General features: G+C 36.8%; 1 protein-coding gene across 2 annotated transcripts in view; it reads left to right on the top strand.

Moving 5' to 3' along the window:
• Positions 1–18,664, top strand: part of focad (focadhesin) — a 92,814-nt gene continuing 74,150 nt past the window's right edge. The window contains exons 1-6 of one of the 2 annotated variants that reach the window (XM_069189290.1): positions 2–81; positions 3,989–4,094; positions 5,074–5,160; positions 5,254–5,328; positions 5,993–6,147; positions 14,459–14,560. In XM_069189290.1, the coding sequence (XP_069045391.1) occupies positions 5,104–5,160; positions 5,254–5,328; positions 5,993–6,147; positions 14,459–14,560 (389 nt within the window). In that variant the 5' untranslated portion in view covers positions 2–81; positions 3,989–4,094; positions 5,074–5,103. Of the gene's footprint in view, positions 82–3,988; positions 4,095–5,073; positions 5,161–5,253; positions 5,329–5,992; positions 6,148–14,458; positions 14,561–18,664 lie in introns of both variants that reach the window. The other variant, XM_069189288.1, reaches the window with a different exon arrangement.

Here is an 18,664-nt window from a genome sequence, read left to right as displayed (position 1 = left end):
TTTTGCTACGCCGTAGTTTTTATAAACCTGACAGGTTTTACAGCGCTGGTTTCTATGAGCTGTAGAACTGCTTATGTACCGGTAAGTTATTCTCTTCTGTTTTGTTAAAATGTTCGACTTTATTGTTGTGATAAATAAACTTTTTAAATAGTCAAAGTGAATCTGTGGAAATTTGCTTCATTCGATATTTAAAATAATTTATTTTGATCCAGGATAGTTTTCGTTTGAGCTTCAGACTTTGCATCGCAGTACAGAGCACTTTCACAAATATCAAAGTTTTCCAAAAACTTTTGGGTTCATATGTAATGAAAATCAAAGTTAAAAAAATATAGTTTATTCACTCCACAAGGTACACAAGGTTAATCAGTATTTCTTATTAAGAAACGCCGTTAGTACAAATAAGGTGCTGCCACACTGGCAGTTTGAATACCTCACCACTCTGTAGCTACTGTACTGTATGTGCACTAGCAAAAATGAGCTGAATGTGGCTCTCTAGGTCAGAATTACTAATGTTTTAAAAAGCTGGAGGATTATTACTATCTGAGTATACAGTATGTTATCATTAGCGGGTACAGTATTTTGGCGTTTTTCTCGTGTTTTGGAGTGTTGGGTGAGCTGAGTACAATTAAACTATTAAAACAAGACAAGCAAATCTATTGTAAATTAAGCGTTCACCCACGTTTGACAGGAAATATTTGGTACCGCCACTTTTACTTTAAGAAGGACAAAAACATTTTCTTTAAACATCTTGATTGATTTCTTGGCATCCAGTATATGTACCGGTTTTATATTCAGTTGTTATCCATTCTTCCTTCTTTGCGTGGGTGATGTGAACCAACGGTGATCAATAAACCATGCTTATTAAAGATCGATAACTTCAGTTTTATTATGTAATTTTAGAACTGATGTTCACCTATATACTGAGCATGTTTTGGTGTGACTTAAATTGCTTTGTTAATCATTCAGAAAGAACACTGCTAGTCAATGATTAAATGAAGTGACTAAAACAAATACATCAGCAACTCAATGTATTTATTCTGAAATAAGTGTAGAGTCATAAAGTCTTAATGTAAATGTAAAGGTAGCATTCCCTTCTTTGCTCTGACAATGCTAGACACCAAACATGTTTAGGAAAAATGATAAACATTTTTAACATTTTATATTTATTGACTGATGAAATCTATTTGTAGGTTAATGTGTTTCCTCCACCTGATTGATGTAATCTTTTTCTTACATTTTTTCACAGTGAAAAACACTGCAGTGCTGTTTAAGTAGCAGACGACAGTACAAAAAGTGCCTCTGGGCTCAGTAAAGTGAATTTTGCATCAAGCCATCTAAGTGTTCTACACTACCATATTGCATAAAACATACACTTCACTATTTTATTGTTGATTTTGTTTTTCCCCTCAAATTTTATTTTTTCTTCAAATCTTGTGAATACAGTGAATGCAAGGAAGAATTAACCCATTGTAGGGAGTAAGAAAAAACAGAGAAATTCTTACCTAGCTTCACACAGGATGTCTTTTCATTTCTGAGGCTGAAGTATGTCTGCTTTCATGGGACAGTTTCTTCTGTTGTTATCAGTTCATGGGAGGTGTTTTTTCTATCATGTTCCCCTGTCAGTTTCCCAGGATACATTAATCTATGCTGGCAATGTGCCACATTCAACCTGACAACAGCTGTGTAGTTTATCCTTGTATTTTATTATTCCTACAGCAAAACCTGAGAAGGTAAAAGTCCGAATTAGGTGCTTCACATGATACTGAATATGAGAGTTTCTAATGAATAATTGATCAGCTTATTAGAAAATTAGAAAAGTAGAGTATCTTGTTAGTCAGCTAGAGGTTAACTTTTGACATGCTTTTAATATTTGCTTTAGAAAGTACAGTAAGATCTCAGAGGTCTATGAAATGTGCCAATAAATACACAGAATATCCCTCCAGAAATCAAGGGATGACAACTTTAAACATAAGAACAGTTGCATACTTGAGGAGGTCATTCAGCTGATCTAGAGCACTTAGTGAATAACTAATTGATCTGAGAATCTTATCCAGCCATTTCTTGAGGGAACCCAAGGTATTACCTTCAACATCATGGCTGGGTAACTTGTTCTGTACCCCCACCACCGCATTGATCACCTTCTAAAAGTTAAGGTTTAGGACAAACATCTGTGCATAGAATGGAGCATTACAATAGTAACATTGAGCCAGTAAAAGACAAAAATTCTGTTTTAACAAATAATTTGAGTAATAATGAAATACAATGTGTAATTCCACATTTTCATCCACTGGTCTTGGAAAGATAGGATAATCTCTGGACCAGGCATTCTTGATTAGGACATTTCCTATTCCATGATGCTGCACTATCCAGAGAAAACCCTGCCCTGTGTGTCATGGAGTGATAAGAACTGAAGAGGTCTGGGTGTGTGAGACTTATCTGCTACAGTATCTGAAACACCCATCATAATCCGCTCAAAAGCAGAGTGGGTTAGTATTCTTCCAAGAGCCTTGATGTTCTGTTTCTATTGACCCTGCTAATGTGCTGCTCAGCTGGCCCATTGGTTAAAGTGTTTCATTTAAACTTTAAATGCAACACAACACCTATCAAATTGTTGTTTTGTTAATTACAGTAGTTCCATACATTATACACTTTCTGCTAGCTGATGTCCAGTATTTCTGGGTGGTAGCCCAGAAGGACTAAGATCGAGAGTTCTTAAAGACCCTAAAGGAACAATGCTTCTAAAGATACCCAATAACAGTGACTATGCATGAATGTATTTATATTAATAAAAAGAGTAAGACCTAAAGGTATTGAAATTTTAATGTATACAACAGGATCTTATCATGAATGATAAGATCCTGTTGTAGACAACATCTACCAGTGTTATCTGTACTGTATCTCAGACAATAGAGTTGAAAAAGATAAATACCTAGAGCTGGTTAGTGTACGTAAGATCAATATGTTCTGTTTTCTTACACAATTAGAAGCCCCCTGCTGTTAGGGGTCACTTAATGGTGTTAAAACAAACCTGCTGTCTTGTACCATATTCTTTATAATAATTTGTCTTGAATGCTAAGGGCAAGAACAGCTTTTAATCACTGGGGGGAGGGACTGGAAAAGAAGAAAACTGCACCATAACTACTGTAAGCAATGTATTGTGTGTGGGGAGGGGGTTAAAGTCAGACTTCATGATCCTGGTTTTGGTATTGCAGTTTTATTTCTGTGATGTGTAGTTTATTTGTGTCAGTGAAGAAACAATGTATTTTTATGTTGTTTTTAGAAAGGCTGGATGTTGTGGTTGAAGAGTTTGCATGCACCACATAATCATGAGTAGTTTTAGCATGTGTAAAGAACTAAAACATGGCCATCTGCCCATCCATGCGGGCATTTTTAGCCTCTTTATCCAATTCAGGGTCACAAGCAAGCCCGCACCTACCCCAGCAAGCAGTGGTGCAAGACGGGATACACCCTGGACCGGACATCAGTCCTTCTTAGGACACACCCAGACACAGACACACACACACTTACACCAAGGACAGTTTTTCCAGAAGCCTTTTAACCTACCAGTATGTCCCAGAGGAAACCCCCATTGGGGAGAACATGCAAATGGCACCCCAGGAATTGAACCCAGGCCCCAGCACTGCTAGGCAGCAATTCTAACTACTGCACCACTATTTCACATGTATTTAAACCCATAATATCTTAAAAATACTGTAAAATTCTAGTATATGCATGTGTCACAGATCCTATTTTTCCAATTGCCTGTTTTTTGGTCATGTGACAGCTCTTAAAGAGGAAAGTTTTGTAGCAAGGGAAATGTACCCATTATGATTTCATTTCCACTTTCATGATAGGTCAACTTATGAGACCCTTGCTGTGCAAGATAGTATCTAAAAATAAGCATGTTTCTTATGGAAAACCTTTATCATACATTCCAGCCACATTATGATAAGTTGATGTATGACATTTCTTTGCTTCCTTTGCAAAGTCAGGAAGAAGCTGATCTAAGTCTAAGCAGGGAACAAGGAGCATTGAGGTCACTCTCAACAGACCAGGCTGCCTGGGTCTGCAGAAGTTTTGTCTGTCAAACTGTTGTGAGTTGAATTTGATAGAAACGTTAGGGAGATAATGGCCAAGAATGAAAAGCACCTATGAGGATATCTGAGCTGTGTCTGGATTTCTTTTCTTTGGAGTACTTTGAAAAATAAATTGTTTGAATGTTACAAAATGAACAAAAGGATTTTAGGACTGATGAGACTGGTGTTAAAGTCAAATTTTTATGCCTTTTTAGTTATATAGAATAATAAGTAATTGAGAAGTAATCTTACTATGATACCCTTGTTTAATCAAAACAGGTCTTAAATAACCAAAAATGTTTGTTTACCACATTATATGATTTTGCTTTGTCTCACATACCCTTTAGCTTATTTGTGTCTTACAGAGTAGAACTGACTTTGTGCAACTAGTGTAATGTGCAGCTTTTACTGTGTTACTGTGTTACTGTGTTACTGTGTTACTGTGTTACTGTGTTACTGTGTTACTGTGTTACTGTGTTACTGTGTTACTGTGTTACTGTGTTACTGTGTTACTGTGTCTGACATTCCTTATTGGTAGGAACACAATTTGCATTTTTCTTGCCTTCATAGCAAGATGAAAAGGTGAAAAGGGTTTTTATATCTTTATAAAGGCATTAATCCATTGGATTTTCAAAAATAAATACTAGGTAGCCCAGAGACAAATTAAGTAGCAGCCCAATCATGCAGACTACTTGTTATCCATCACTGTTTGCAGTGCTTTACATGTCAGTAGTGATTTCTCATTTTCAGTATAAAGTTTCATGATCAAATGTCAGAAAATGATGCATATATTTTAAAAACATTTTAAAAACACAGTACTGTATATAGTGGTTATGCACTGTATCTTATATAAAACAAGTATCTAATTAAAATATATTGTCAGTAGAGTGAGCAAAACCAGATCTCACATACTCTGTTGTGCTGCTGCATTATCTTTTAATAAAATATCAAAACTCTGGCACAACATGATTTTTTTGTTTGTTTTTTATCTTCCCAGCTTTGCTCCTTCCTAAAATGACCATCTAAAATGTCTGAAGGATTAAGGAAACAGCTTGAATTTCCCAGTTCTCTTATTCAAGCCCAGGTAAAGTGCAGCCTCAATAACAATTGTGTGGTGTGTTTCCTAGACCTCTGTTTAAAGCAGTAATAATGATCTCCTGTTCGACCATTTCTGCAGGCTGTGAGGAGTCTTGTCGCTGCTGTGCTGAAAGAAAAAGGGCTGAATGAGAAGATTGCACAGTCTTCTAATCAGGTTAGTTCTATGGTACTGCTACAGCAATAAAGTCAAAATGCAGAATGGAAATCCTACAAGTCTCATTATTTTTCCATTCTTCATTCTGATTTTGTTGCTGTTTAAATGCTGGGGCCGAATAATGAAGAGACTGCAGTTCCAAAGGCTTCTTTGCAAAGATCGTTTTCTGTTGCACACCTTTACAAACACAAGGAACAGAATGTGTCACAGAAAAGATGTGCAGGTCACCCAGCACTGGGTCACGTTTAATGAATGACTCTATTTTCCTTCTGCCCAGCAACAGAGCATCTGATTATTTGCTTTGCAGAAAACAACCAAATAGAGAGGTGTTAGTGTAATAAAACATGAATCTTTCCTTCTTTTTGAAACACAAATGTTTTGACACGCAGAGCTCCTTAAACACAAAGTAAGGGAGGTTTTCATGGTTCTACATGATGGCCAGAATAGAAACTGTTGTTGTAATTTCATCTTTCCTGCATCTGTTAAATCTTGTGCAAGGATTGTAATGTTCCTTAAACCTAAGTGTAGCACACAGTCATGCATGATTACATGATGAAAGGTATCACTGGCTCTCACTGGTGATTGTTAAGCCTCGCTGGTCTGTGGTCCTGTCCTGCGGTAACTTGTGCTGGTGAGTGTACTACAGTGTGCCGCTGTATTTCAGAGCCCTGCCCTGGAGCTGCTCTGGGAGAAGTGCTGCAGCGACAGTGTGCTGGTGAGGTCAGCCTGCTGTGATGCTCTGGTGCTGCTAGTGGAACAGAACCATGCTGATCTTCAATATGTGCTCAACAGCATCCTCAACCTCATTCCCTCTGCCAGGTAGAGTTGTCCACTGGCATCATTAAATAGCAGCCTGTTGCTAATAGTTTATTCACAGGTTACTGTTGCAAATTATGATTTTTGCTCATTCGGATCACCACCTGTGGATTCTGCTTTGTAATAAACCTGATTTTACTCTCTCATTTTCCTTTTTAGTAATGAATTCAGTACATATTTTCATTGGCTGGAGAACGTGGTCTTTATCTTTTACTGCTGTCTAGTTTGGAGACATTTAAAAGAAGGGCTTCACATATCATGCCCCATCCTGTGGAGGTGGTAAAATCTTGTTTTTTGGGCTGTATAGATACACCTGGAATTAGGCAGTAGTTCTTTATATATCACATGTATTTTGCAGTTTGGAACAAGCTACCCAGCCATGGTCTAAAGCCAATACTTTGGCTTCATTCAGGAAACGGCTGAATGAGATCAATGGATCAATTCGCCACTAGCTTCCCAACGGGCTCGATGGCCCGAATAGCCTCCTCTCATTTGTATCTCTTTTGATGTTTTTAAATGCTGCCTGATTCAGAAGCTAAGCAAGGCTGGGCCTGGATAGTGCTGAAATGGTACTCCGGCAAAGAAAAACAGCTTGCCACTTTGAGTGATATTATTCGACCAGGCTATTCCCTTTTGGACAGAATTTTCAAGCCAATGCTGCAGTATGATAATCGTGAACACTGTGCTGTAGGAGATCAAGTCATGCAGATATGTTAATCTGAGGTCCAGACTACTTGGTTGTCAAAGATCATTAAAGATCTCATGATACTATTTACGACGAGTAAGAGTGTTAATTCTGGTGCCCTGGCTAAATTCCATTGTTGGTTGGCATAATCTGTTATATCGAAAGCCCTCACTGAATTCATCTAATGAAGCAGTTTCTCTTTTCTCTACCTGATCCGCTCTGGAGTGGGGTCCATGATGGATAATAGCTAGGTGGTGCCACACTTCAGTGGATGAAGTACTCCTCCTATATACTGTATAAAGCAGTTCAGGATTATTGAGGATGAAAAGTATTACAGTACATAAATGCAAGGAATTATTATATTCAAAAGCACCCCAATTACGTATGCTCACAGGTGCTTTACTGTATATCAGGGTATTCCCTCAACATATGAATCTTCATATCTGAGTTGCACTTGAGAAAGGATGAGAAGCGATACTCAAGTGAAAGCATTTAAGAAACAAGTGTAGCGATCCTGTTCTGAAACCATTGATATAGAAATTGTATATGTTTGTTGCACTTGACTATAATGACTTAGCAGATGAGCTAAATTATTTGAAGAAGAGAAAATATTGTCTGACACTGCATCCCAGTAAGGACTGCCAATGACCTTTTCTGATTCCATGTGGCATATATTGGTGACTGGAAAGGGGCTACTTTTAAACATGATACAAAAATTGTATAAAGAAGAAACGGGCCCCTTGTAATGTTAGTTGAGGCAATTACATGGGCAGGTTAAGGAGTAGCCTATTGCAGCTTTTAAGTGTGAAGGGCCAAGTAGAACATGAGATCTATAAAATGAGATATCGCAAGAAGAGAGTTAGATTCCTTTAGTTTTGGAATGTGTGCATGCCATTGTCATTAGAACTATTGCCAGGTAAGACGGGTAAAATTAAACCAAAACTATTCCAAATACATAAAACCTTTGACATGTTGGAAGAATATTCTGAAAGTATTTCAGTTTTTGTCTAGATGACCACTGGTTCTGAGATAATTAAGTCCATCTCAGAGGAGATGGTGTTGACCTTAGGGTGAAAAAAGATAAGTAGAAGAAGAAATTTAATTTGCTTCATTAATGTCTCTGAAATTGGTAACCATCAGGTTAATAATTAAAAATCTGTCCCATCAAAATCTCTAATCTGACCTAAATAAACTAAGCTTGAAAGCCCATTTATATTTGTAATGTACAAGCTCAAATAGAGTGCTATAGACTTTTCAAATTAATTCTTGGTCATTTACCAGTGGTCACATGTAATCATAATTGACTTTTATTTGATTTGCAAAAAAATATAGAACAGGTCCCTTTGTCAGAAAAAGTTTGTGATCAACAACAGGACAGAAAACTAGTTGATGACAAAAATGGAAACCAAAAAATATTTCTTCAGTTTTTCTTCAGAGGCTTCCATATAGGTTTGGAGACTACTATTGCACGTCCAGAGAGCAGAATGTTATTGTAAATTTGTGTTTGATGGATCTTACTTAAATTAATATTTAGTGAATAAATGTGAAAAGGTTATTTCTGGAATTTATTCAGTTATGTCAATTAGGATAATTGTGACTTTGCTCTGTGCAGTGATATAAAGATTTCAGTATGATATTCTTAGACTATGTTAAGCTCATTATTGAATTTATAACTTATGTTGTGTGATGTCTGTTGCTCCTGACTCAGTAGGGGTTTGGCTAAATCTAGATGGCACTGAACAGTATATTTACATGATCCCTTCAGCATTTGTCATGTGCTTATGGTACATTCCCAGCTGGTTCAATCCTCAGTCTCTAAGGCATCCCCCAGCTCTTAAAGCTGCATAGTTCCTAGGCAGACACACACATCTCCTGAGCCAAAATTGGTCAAGTAATGCAGTAACAGGTCCACAGCTCCATAAAATGAATGAGCCATTTTATACACATTCACCAGCACATGCAAGTGAATTCCTGTATTGTGCTTGGTGTTTTGTTAGAGTATTGTCTTTAAAAGGCTTCATTCTTTAATAATGCAGAATTTTAATGCACCAACACCACTGCTGGAAAAATGCAATAAAATAATCAGTCACCTTCCATTCAATATACAGAATCATATTCAATATACATTTTACTCTTCCACATTGTGTAGTTTTTTAAGATACATCTCTCATGCAATAGTGCTGTTCAAAAAGGCATTGAAACATTGTAATGGGATTTTTAAATTCTGAATGTTGTGATGTTGTATTCTCTTTGTGACAGTGGAAATAAAATGTTAAGCTGACCACTTTATTTTTGCTATATAAGTGGATGTGTTCCCTGGTTAAACAGAATCTTAAAATTAAAGATGGGGGGGGGGGGGGAACAGACAGATTTAAAGTGTCAAATTCCCTACTGTGGGGCTGCTCTGACAGTTATAGTGGATGAAAGGAGAAGATTAAAGAAAGCTCAACCCACAGCCGTAGATAATTGATTTATAATGTATGAGCAGCAGCAGTAACAACCACTTGTCAGGGAATGTGAGTGCTGTGTCTCAGATCTGGTGGGCGACAGACCAGCTCTGCTTCTCCTTCCTCTGCTGTTCCCTAACCAAAAAGATGCTGCTGTTATTCTCCATTTGCTGAAGCTGCTTTTTGGCACTTCTTTTTTTTTTAAGTTACATTGGTTCTGGTTAGTGAAATGGGATCAGTTTGTCCAATCACATTCTTATATTGTATGTGTATACTAATTACAAACAATAAATTCATGTAGGGATAACTTGAAAAATCAGTACACTATAGATGATTGCCTTTAGACATACAGAATTTGGACAATGAAGTAGTATTTTTACTATGAGCTCTATTCATTTTTCATAAAAAACATGACTAATAATCACAGCTCTAACGTGTTATAGTTAATCGTTAATAGTTTTGGACCTGTTTTTTGAAAGAACAAAGGTTTTGGGATAGTGAGCCTACAGGTGTATGTTTTTAGGTAATTAGACACTCATAAAAGAGCCCTATCAACCTGCCTTTGACTTCAATGTTTAGTGTCCATACTTAAATGTCAAAATGACAACGGTTAACTTTATTAGAGAAAAGCAGGCAATTTTGAAGCTGAAATAAAAGAAAACCTCAATTGTACCCATGGCACAGAGATTGGGCATACCAGAATCAACATTTTGGAAAATACTGAAGAAAAAAGAAACCAGAGGTAACTGTATAGAGCTGTCAAGACTGGGTCAGCCAAGAAAAGACATTTATGGTTGATGAAAGAAAAATTATTATAGCTGTCAAAATAAACCCTAAAAATTGTCAGTGATTCTAGCAACCTCCAGATTGCCGGAGTGAGGATATCTGAATCCACAGTTCTCAGAAGACTGAGACAGCAGAAATACAAAGACTACACCACAATATGTAAATCTATCATCAGCACCAAGAACAGAAAAACAAGATTAAAATTTGATGGGATTTAGTGTACAAAGATGAGAAAGGAAAGATTTTTAACGAGGTTTTATACACAGATGAGTCGAATATAAACCTTTAGCAAAGTGCTGGAAAGGTTACAGTATGGAGAAAAAAAATGAACTGCAGATGCTCAATAGAACATCACCTCATCTGTGAAATTTGGCAGAGGTAACATCATGGCCTGGGCATACATGGCTACCTCTGGAACTGACTAACTCATCTTTATTGATGGTATATCTAATGATGATGACAGCAGAATATTTTGCACTCAAATCACAAGTATGCATAATGCTCAAAGGAATTGAGAAAGCCAACCCAGTGAATTTCTTCAGAATAAACAAACGCAAACAAGGAGCACAGATGAAAACTATGTGGCAGTGCACTTACAGTGGCGACAGGAAAAAAATGTATTTGCATGAGATCTAAGGTGCTAAACTAGGACACAAATAGATCGTTGGTCAGATTTAGCCACTTTTTACCTTGCATTCATATTTGGCTCTTATGTCTTAACTGTTTATCAATGACTTTCTAATATGATTTGTTCACATTATGGAGACAAATTCCTATACTAAATACTAGCTTTATTCTAGCTCTTCCACCTTCATGGTTTTGATGAGCTTGTGTGCCGCAGTAACCATTTCTGAACCTGCCGTTATTTTTTTTTATTTTTGTGCTTCCTGTGTGATTTTTATTTAACATATAAGCTTGTCTCCCCAATTCACACTTCAAGAGCCATCTACTCCTTTTCATCCTGTGAGTACCACAGTGCGAAGGTCAGAGTTACCATTGGACTAGGGTTGCACTTCAAGCACTTCTGGCATGTGATACTGTATGTCACTGTTGTGCAATGAGGATATCATGGCTGATTGAAGACTGCCCAACACCAGCCATATTTTGGCAAAACGTGGAAAGGGATTGTTAGAATCCCAGAGATGAAGATGACATTCAGAAAAGTTTTTCAATCACGTTTTACAGTAAACAGATTCCTTATGTAAGAAATTCAAATCTCAGGTGTTTTATGGATTAAGAGGTGAACAAACTGTTGATTAGAAGATTTAAATAAGATAGTTCATTCAATCAAAAAGCAGACTGATGATTCTTCAATCAGTGAGCTGTGGATAGGAAAGAATGGGTGTTTGTGTGGTGTTTTTGTGCTACGGATGAGACATAATTTGTCTTCATGTTTTACATGTTCTTAGATGTGACTGAAATTACTTTTTGTTCCTTCACTTTCATGGCATTCATTACTACCACACTGCTGTTCTTGAGCTGTCACCTTGCTCATCTTGAGAGGAATGGTGTAGTTTTCCAGACCATAAAATCCAGGTTTGTAATGTCAGAGCTTTAATGCTTTTATATTACAGTTTTCATGGGAACAAGAATCACTGGTTGGGGATCACTTTCAGCTCAGTCATGTGATGTGAAGAACCTCTGCAGAATTCTTGAGAAACTAAAGGTTATTCCTTACCCCAAAGTAGACTTAATTAACTGAAAATAAACATCAGACAGGCCAGCAGCCATTTCACCCTGCAGCTCTCAACTGGCAGCCCACTGAATCTAAGCAGGGCTGAGCCTGGTCAGTACCTGGATGGGAGACCTCCTAGGAAGCTATGGTTGCTGCTGGAAGTGGTGGTAGAGGGACTGGGGGCGTGCCGACCCTGCAGTCTGTGTGGGTCCTAATGCCCCAGTAGAGTGGTGAGGACACTATAATGTAGTGGACACCGTCTTTTGGATGAAACGTTAAACAGAGGTCCTGACTCTCAGTGGTCATTAAAGATCTCCGGGCATTTCTCGAGAAGAGTAGGGAGGTATCCCAGTGTCCAGGCCAAATTTCCCTCCTCAGCCTATACCGTGGCCTCTAAATTGTCCCCACGTATGATTGGGTTGCACTTGCCCTGCAATGTGTACCCTGCCTTGTGCTCGTTGCTTGTCAGGTAGGCTCCGGCTTCCCATGACACTGTGTGGTATAAAGCGGTTTGGCAAATGACGTGACATGACATGAACATCCAACATAGGTAATTCTCTCTGTCTCTGTAATTAGCTGACTTTTTAATTGACAAAAAGAGGCCTTAGTCTCTTTGTACAGTATCTTTTGTGTTGTTATTAATTACATTATATAAAATATATCTTATGTCACTGAGGTCAGGTGACCATTAAACTGTGCTGCTTTTGGTTTGTAGGGATTAAGTTTTTGCAATACTGTATGTGTCTGTCACTAATTGTGGATCTTGCTCAGATAAGGTTTCTGTATTGATTATCACTCTCCACAACCTCAAGGAAAGTCTTGCTCACATGTGGTTCTGTCTGTGGAAACTTTAAAAGAATGATTATATGTCGAGATAATAACATCACATTTTACTGTTAATTATATTTTACTTTCACATTTGAATGATGGTGTTTGTCATTTTTAATTCCGAAGTCAGTGAGGTATTTTAGCCATTAATGAGTGTAACACAGCCCATGGCAACTTAACTCTCTTATTTCTGTATACATGATTATTTAACTCCCGCTGTTGGGTGTATAGTTATTAAAATTAACTTTTTAAGGACTGTGTTAATAATATTATTTAGACAAAATAATATCACAAGTGATTATTGTTGTCATTACTCATTTGGATGAAGCTTAAACACTGAAACATAAAATGAAATTTTGTGATGCATTGAAATATTTTGTTATAATTACTGTATATTCATTTGCCCTTTGATCTCAGACAATTGTATTCTCTGCAATTAAGTCTTCCAGAAAATCTGACTTTTCTGAATCAGTTTCACTTTTATATGTTGTGATCTGAATAAAATATACACAACATGAAATAGTTTCAATCAACAAATTAGGACTTTCAAACCGTTTTTCACCATTATAATGAGTATTCGATGGTTTAGGAAAATGGTACAAACATCATTAAACCATACAACCATTCTTTGATTTGAAACTTTTGTGTACTAATAACTTGGCTTACATTATACACACTAGACTTTACTCATTTTTAAAAACATGCTTTTTTATTCCTAAGGTTAATGAGCTCCCTCTGGCCCATGAATAGTATGAAACTTGCTAAACATGAGTTTAGTTGAACAATCGTTATGTTTTTCATCTAATTTATAAAAAAATATTTTATATGGTTTTAAAAAAGGATTGTTTTTTATGAGCTGTCTGTAATTTAAAAAAATAGTCTGTTAGAATCTTGTTTTCTCAAATGAGTATTCACCTAATTTGATTTCATATATCAAAGAAACATTCATTTATATGTAAAATATGAAAAAGGAATCCTAATAATACATTAGAATTCACAGACAGTTGAAGGCTGTATCCTCAGAATCAGGTTTTGGATTTTGATAAAGCTACACCAGACATTATTGAAGAGAGATTGTAATTGATATGAATGGTGACCTACTTTTGTTTGCGATGCTGACAACTGGCATGTGAAATTCATATCCTTTTAAATGATTTCATATACTGCATGACTTGAGCTAACCCCTCTAGAGCTACAGTATAGAAATGTGTAATACTGAAAGATATGAGTGATGAAAATTTCTGAATCTGAAAGGGAAACAATAGAAATTATTCATGTTTGTCTTTATGAACAGAATTTTAATATTGATGAAAACTGCAGTATTATTCTTCAGAAACAATGAAAGGTTTATTATTTACTATAGCACTCTGAAAATACAGAAGTATTTGTATTAGATGTGTAATTACTTAATTGGTATCAAGATGTGTACTATTTTCTAGAGACTATTATTAGATGTCATAACATAGCATTATCCATTGTCTACTGTACATCTCCTACAGAATTATGTTTTGCGACTTATATTGTAAGTCAAATGTGCAAAGTGACAGTGTTTTCCATATACTGTATATTAGTGTTTTTTGATTGATTTCTGATAGTGATCAAATGTACACTGTTGAAGACGGCAAATAAACCTGCGTGAATCCTGGTTTGTGTTGCAGTTACTTCAATAAAATCAAATACATTTTAAAAAAGAAAATATGGAAATAAATCAGCAAGACTTTAAGTACACTTATTCAGTTTCAGAAACTAAGCAAAGGAAATAAGGTTTCCATTAAAATGTGGTACAAAGGCATAACAATTTAAACATCTGATTCAGCACAGGACCAGATTATCATTTTCTCACCATGAACTTGCGTGAATCTTCTGATTCAATTAACCATTTCATTTTTGCAGCAATGTGCAAGGTCTGATAAAGGTGATTGGGAAGTTGCTGCAGATCCAGTCCTTGCAACACCTACAAGATGGAAAAGCAGTCGGCTGTCCTTATACTATAAGGTGAGTTGACTTTTTCAAGTCATTATGGTATGAGGAGCAAGTGTGATTTTAACGTTTTGAGTGCTAAATTAAAGCCTATGATCTCCACATGGAGTGTTTTATTAAATGGTTTCAGTAAATAGACCTTTGAAAAGTGCACCATGGCAGTAATGTGGCAACTGAGACTAAAAGATGAATCTTCTTTTCCAAGAGTACAATATATATATATCCACATTTCAAAATATTTACTGTATGTGGACTGTTCACTTTCAGACGCCTTGATGCAGTTGTTTCAGGGCATGTCACTGAAGAACAAAGCACAAGGTGTATTAACCTTTTTGCTGAAGTCCAGGCCCAAAAATTCTATTTCACTTGGACCTTGCTGTTGATTTCCATTCAGAGGTGAGAGAGTCACCTTGTTAGTATTGATAAACAGGGTTCATTTGACTAATTCAGTAATATAAGCCACAATCGATTGGCTAGTATCTAATTGATTTAACTTTACAGGAAAAGGTTTAACGGTTGGTTGTACTTAGAAGCGGGGTGCTGTATGCATGCTGAACTGAAGGATTCTTTGTTTATAGCTGTTGCAGACAGGCTTGGTAGCTGTCTGCAAAGTACCCTCTGCCTGTTAATTGTTTGAAATGCTTAAATAACTGCTATCTCTTATGAGAGTCATGCGGTAAATCAAATTGAACGTCTCTTAGGTTAAGAGATTTTTCCAAAGGTTAAGGTGAACCAAAGGTTAAGCACCGCTTTCAAGCGGTCTCTTAGCTCATGATCGTAATGCAGAGTGTCAAGGCGGCGATGGTGCCATTACACCAAGGGAGCTGACCTGCGTGGGATTGCGGTCAAGCAGTCAAGCATGCTGTATCTTAGAAGCGCAAACGTATTCATTTTTCAAACTTCAGTGTAAATCTCCCAGGACTTTGATGTTGGCCTCTTTGCATTGGCATCTTAAATCAGCTACAGTAAGACAATAAATATTAGAACAAATATTTTTTTCCCTTTGGAGAAGAATAGCAGGAAAGATCTTTTGCTCCAAACAGCAGGGGGCTATGTTGGGTCTATTAGTTGTGGTACAGCTTAGCTTTAATTATACAATAAACACGATAAATTGTGACATTCAGAATATTTAGCATTTGTTGAGCACTGTTGAAGCTCAATAATAGAAATAGATGCCAGAATGTGACATCAGAAATCCTTTAAATCATTTTTAGAAATATGCATTAAGCACATTAATAAGTGCATTAAGACATGTGACTAAACTATATTTTTTAAAAGAAAATATTAAAAGCATGAAAAACATCAAATGGAATCCCTAATGTTTTTATTACATCATTGATGGTTTTGTAAGTACAGACAAAAGCTGCACTTATGAGAAAATATAGCTGATTCATAATGTGAGGATTCTTTGCTACATGTGTATGTGTTAGTCTTTGCAAATAGTGTTGGTTGCTGGATTTTATTTGAGGCTTGGGGGCTGTCTGGTAGCACCCTGTGTTGTGGAGGGTATGTTTCAGTGCCAAAAAAAGATAACAAGTTTGACTGCTTTCTCATCTGCTTCCTGGGGATCATATGAGCTGGACAGTTTTTACCATAGATCTCAAGGTAGCTGTAAGATGAAATTACCCTTTCATGTCTGTGTCATCCCAGCTTAATTCAATTTTGTGTGAAATATGTTTATATGGTTTCCGTATGAATTTTTCTATAAATTGCAAGAGCAGTTTGTTTTTTACCAAAGGTTACTTATTCTTGCCTGGAGCTATTTTTCTTCATATAGAGTTTCAAATGTGTCTTTTTTTCTTCTCCAGAGCAAAATGTCTTTGCTAGGTTGAAATGTAGAAGTGTATCCACCTACCTTTAGAATTAAGTATGAAACTCCAAGGGCACACTAACTGGAGGACTAGATTTATAATGTTACAGCCACCCAGGAGAAATTTGCATAATTCATGTCCTTTTCTGTTGGTGTGAGAGTCCTACTTAATTGACTATGATTAAATTAGTTTTACACATTTTCTTTTAAGGGCAGGAAACAGGATTTTAAACTTTAGGTCGCCCTAAGCTATGAGTTTTAAATATGTACTCCTTGTTCTTGTATGCACAGAACTTTGCATTAATTACCTTTTAATCATCCATCCATCCATCCATCTCCTAACTACTTCATCTAATTCAGGGTCGCAGGGGAGCTGGGGCCTATCCCGGCAAACAATGGGCACAAGGTGGAATACAGTCTGGACCGTAGGCCAGTCCACCTCAGGGCACACACAGACACAGACAGAGACATGTACACACTCACACGAGGCCAGTTTCCCCAGAAACCAATTAACCGTCCAGCATGTCTTGGGACTGTGAAGAAACCAGAGCATCTGGAGAGAACCCACGTTAACGTGAGAAAAACATACTAAAATCACGTAGATGGCACCCTAGGTATGGAATTAAATCCAGGATCCCAGTGGTGCGAGGCAGCACTACTAACCACGAAGCCGCCGCGCCTCCCCCCTTTTAATCGTATTCAGTGGTGTCATACTTTTTACGTTGTGTATACAGTATCAGTGTTTCTTGTGTGCTTGCTTATTTGTTACTTTTTTAACACATAATCTTACCATTCCTATCATAACTTCTAAAAAAAATTAATAAGAGGAAAGTAGTTTTCAGTAGTTTTTCTTCTCATCCACTATTAATAATACAGTTAACGTAGGATGAAGTATGATCACTGATCTGTAAAACACAGGAAGTGCAAAAGGCCTTTAAGAATGTGCTATGTGGTATAAATACCTTGCATTGTCCATTTATCCATGACCAGATAGTCACTTATTTGTGGTTAAATTGACATGTAAAAGGTCTTATTCTTTTACTTGTGTGAGCATATTTGCATTTGTCCTGTTAAGTGTTTTTCTTCCTGTGAGGATGGACTCTTGCAGGGAAAACATTTTAAAAGATGTTGAGAATCTCCAGTACCTTTTGTTCTTAAAGTATGAATCAATTGGAAGAGTCATTATAAAAAGCTCAGAGACAGGAACCTGTTTCATTCCAGACTTACACCTCATTTCAATGCTGACATTTCCTGAACTTGCATTTGAACTGGTAAGGACCAAGGCCAACCTGTCAGGTACCTTTCTCATTTTGTTTTATTCTTAAGGCAGTTAATAGTGTGTGTGTCTGCTGGCTGGGCGTGATTGATGGCCTGCATTGATATGTGGGCTGGATTTAAGCACTTTACAGTGGCACGTTTGCTGTGGGAAACTCAAGAAGAGAGATGGTCAATGAGATTGTGGGAGTGCGCTTTGTTCCCCTGACTGACAGCTTGTAGGTGAATGAGGCCATTAGTCCTTTATACCTTGGACTTCTGACTTGTGTTCACAAAGATGAGCTTGAAGATTGATATTATGCAATGGTTACTTTAAGAAGCTCAATTTGTTTTCCCTTCTCTAGCAAGTTCTGCTTATGCTTTTGTAAGTTTTTAAATATTTTTATTTAGCAAATTGTTTTCTGTTGTGGAGCAGATAATTTAGTTAAGACTAATATATGAGCCATGAAAACCACTGACTGAAGAATTCACATGCAAACTGCAATTATTATGTGTTCCACCATCACAGGCCATTATCATGTTTTCCACCATGGGATTACCCTGACTTGAATTAAAGTAATATTGAGAGGAAACTGTAAGTCAGCGTGTTTTTGTTGCACCTTGTTTATTTAAACTGTGAGTAGAACTTAGTAATGTCCCCATTCTATTCTCATAACAGAGGGTATCCAGTCTTGGGCTGTACTCTAGTGAATAGGAGGAGGAAATGGCAACAGGTGTTGGCAACAGATTTTGTCTGTACTGCTTTACTCATTTATTATTACTATATGAAGATTAAAATAATCATCATTATTTGTTTGGCCCTTACACACATCTTGAAACAATTAATCTATTTTTTTTCCAAACAGACAGATGTGGTTTCCTTAAATTTCATGGAACCTGGATTTAGAAATTTATGAAACAAAGTGTAAAGAATGGGAGTTCAGTAAATGCCCTATTTAAGAAACCTGACTAAATCCTGACTGATTGGTGCAACAGTCATTAGCCGGTCTAGCAAAGTAAATACCATTTTGCTCACTTATTCCTGTATCATGTGC

This window comes from Lepisosteus oculatus, chromosome 1, assembly GCF_040954835.1.
Source record: "Lepisosteus oculatus isolate fLepOcu1 chromosome 1, fLepOcu1.hap2, whole genome shotgun sequence".
Lineage (NCBI taxonomy): Eukaryota > Metazoa > Chordata > Actinopteri > Semionotiformes > Lepisosteidae > Lepisosteus > Lepisosteus oculatus.
This window is presented reverse-complemented; position numbering and strand designations above follow the sequence as displayed.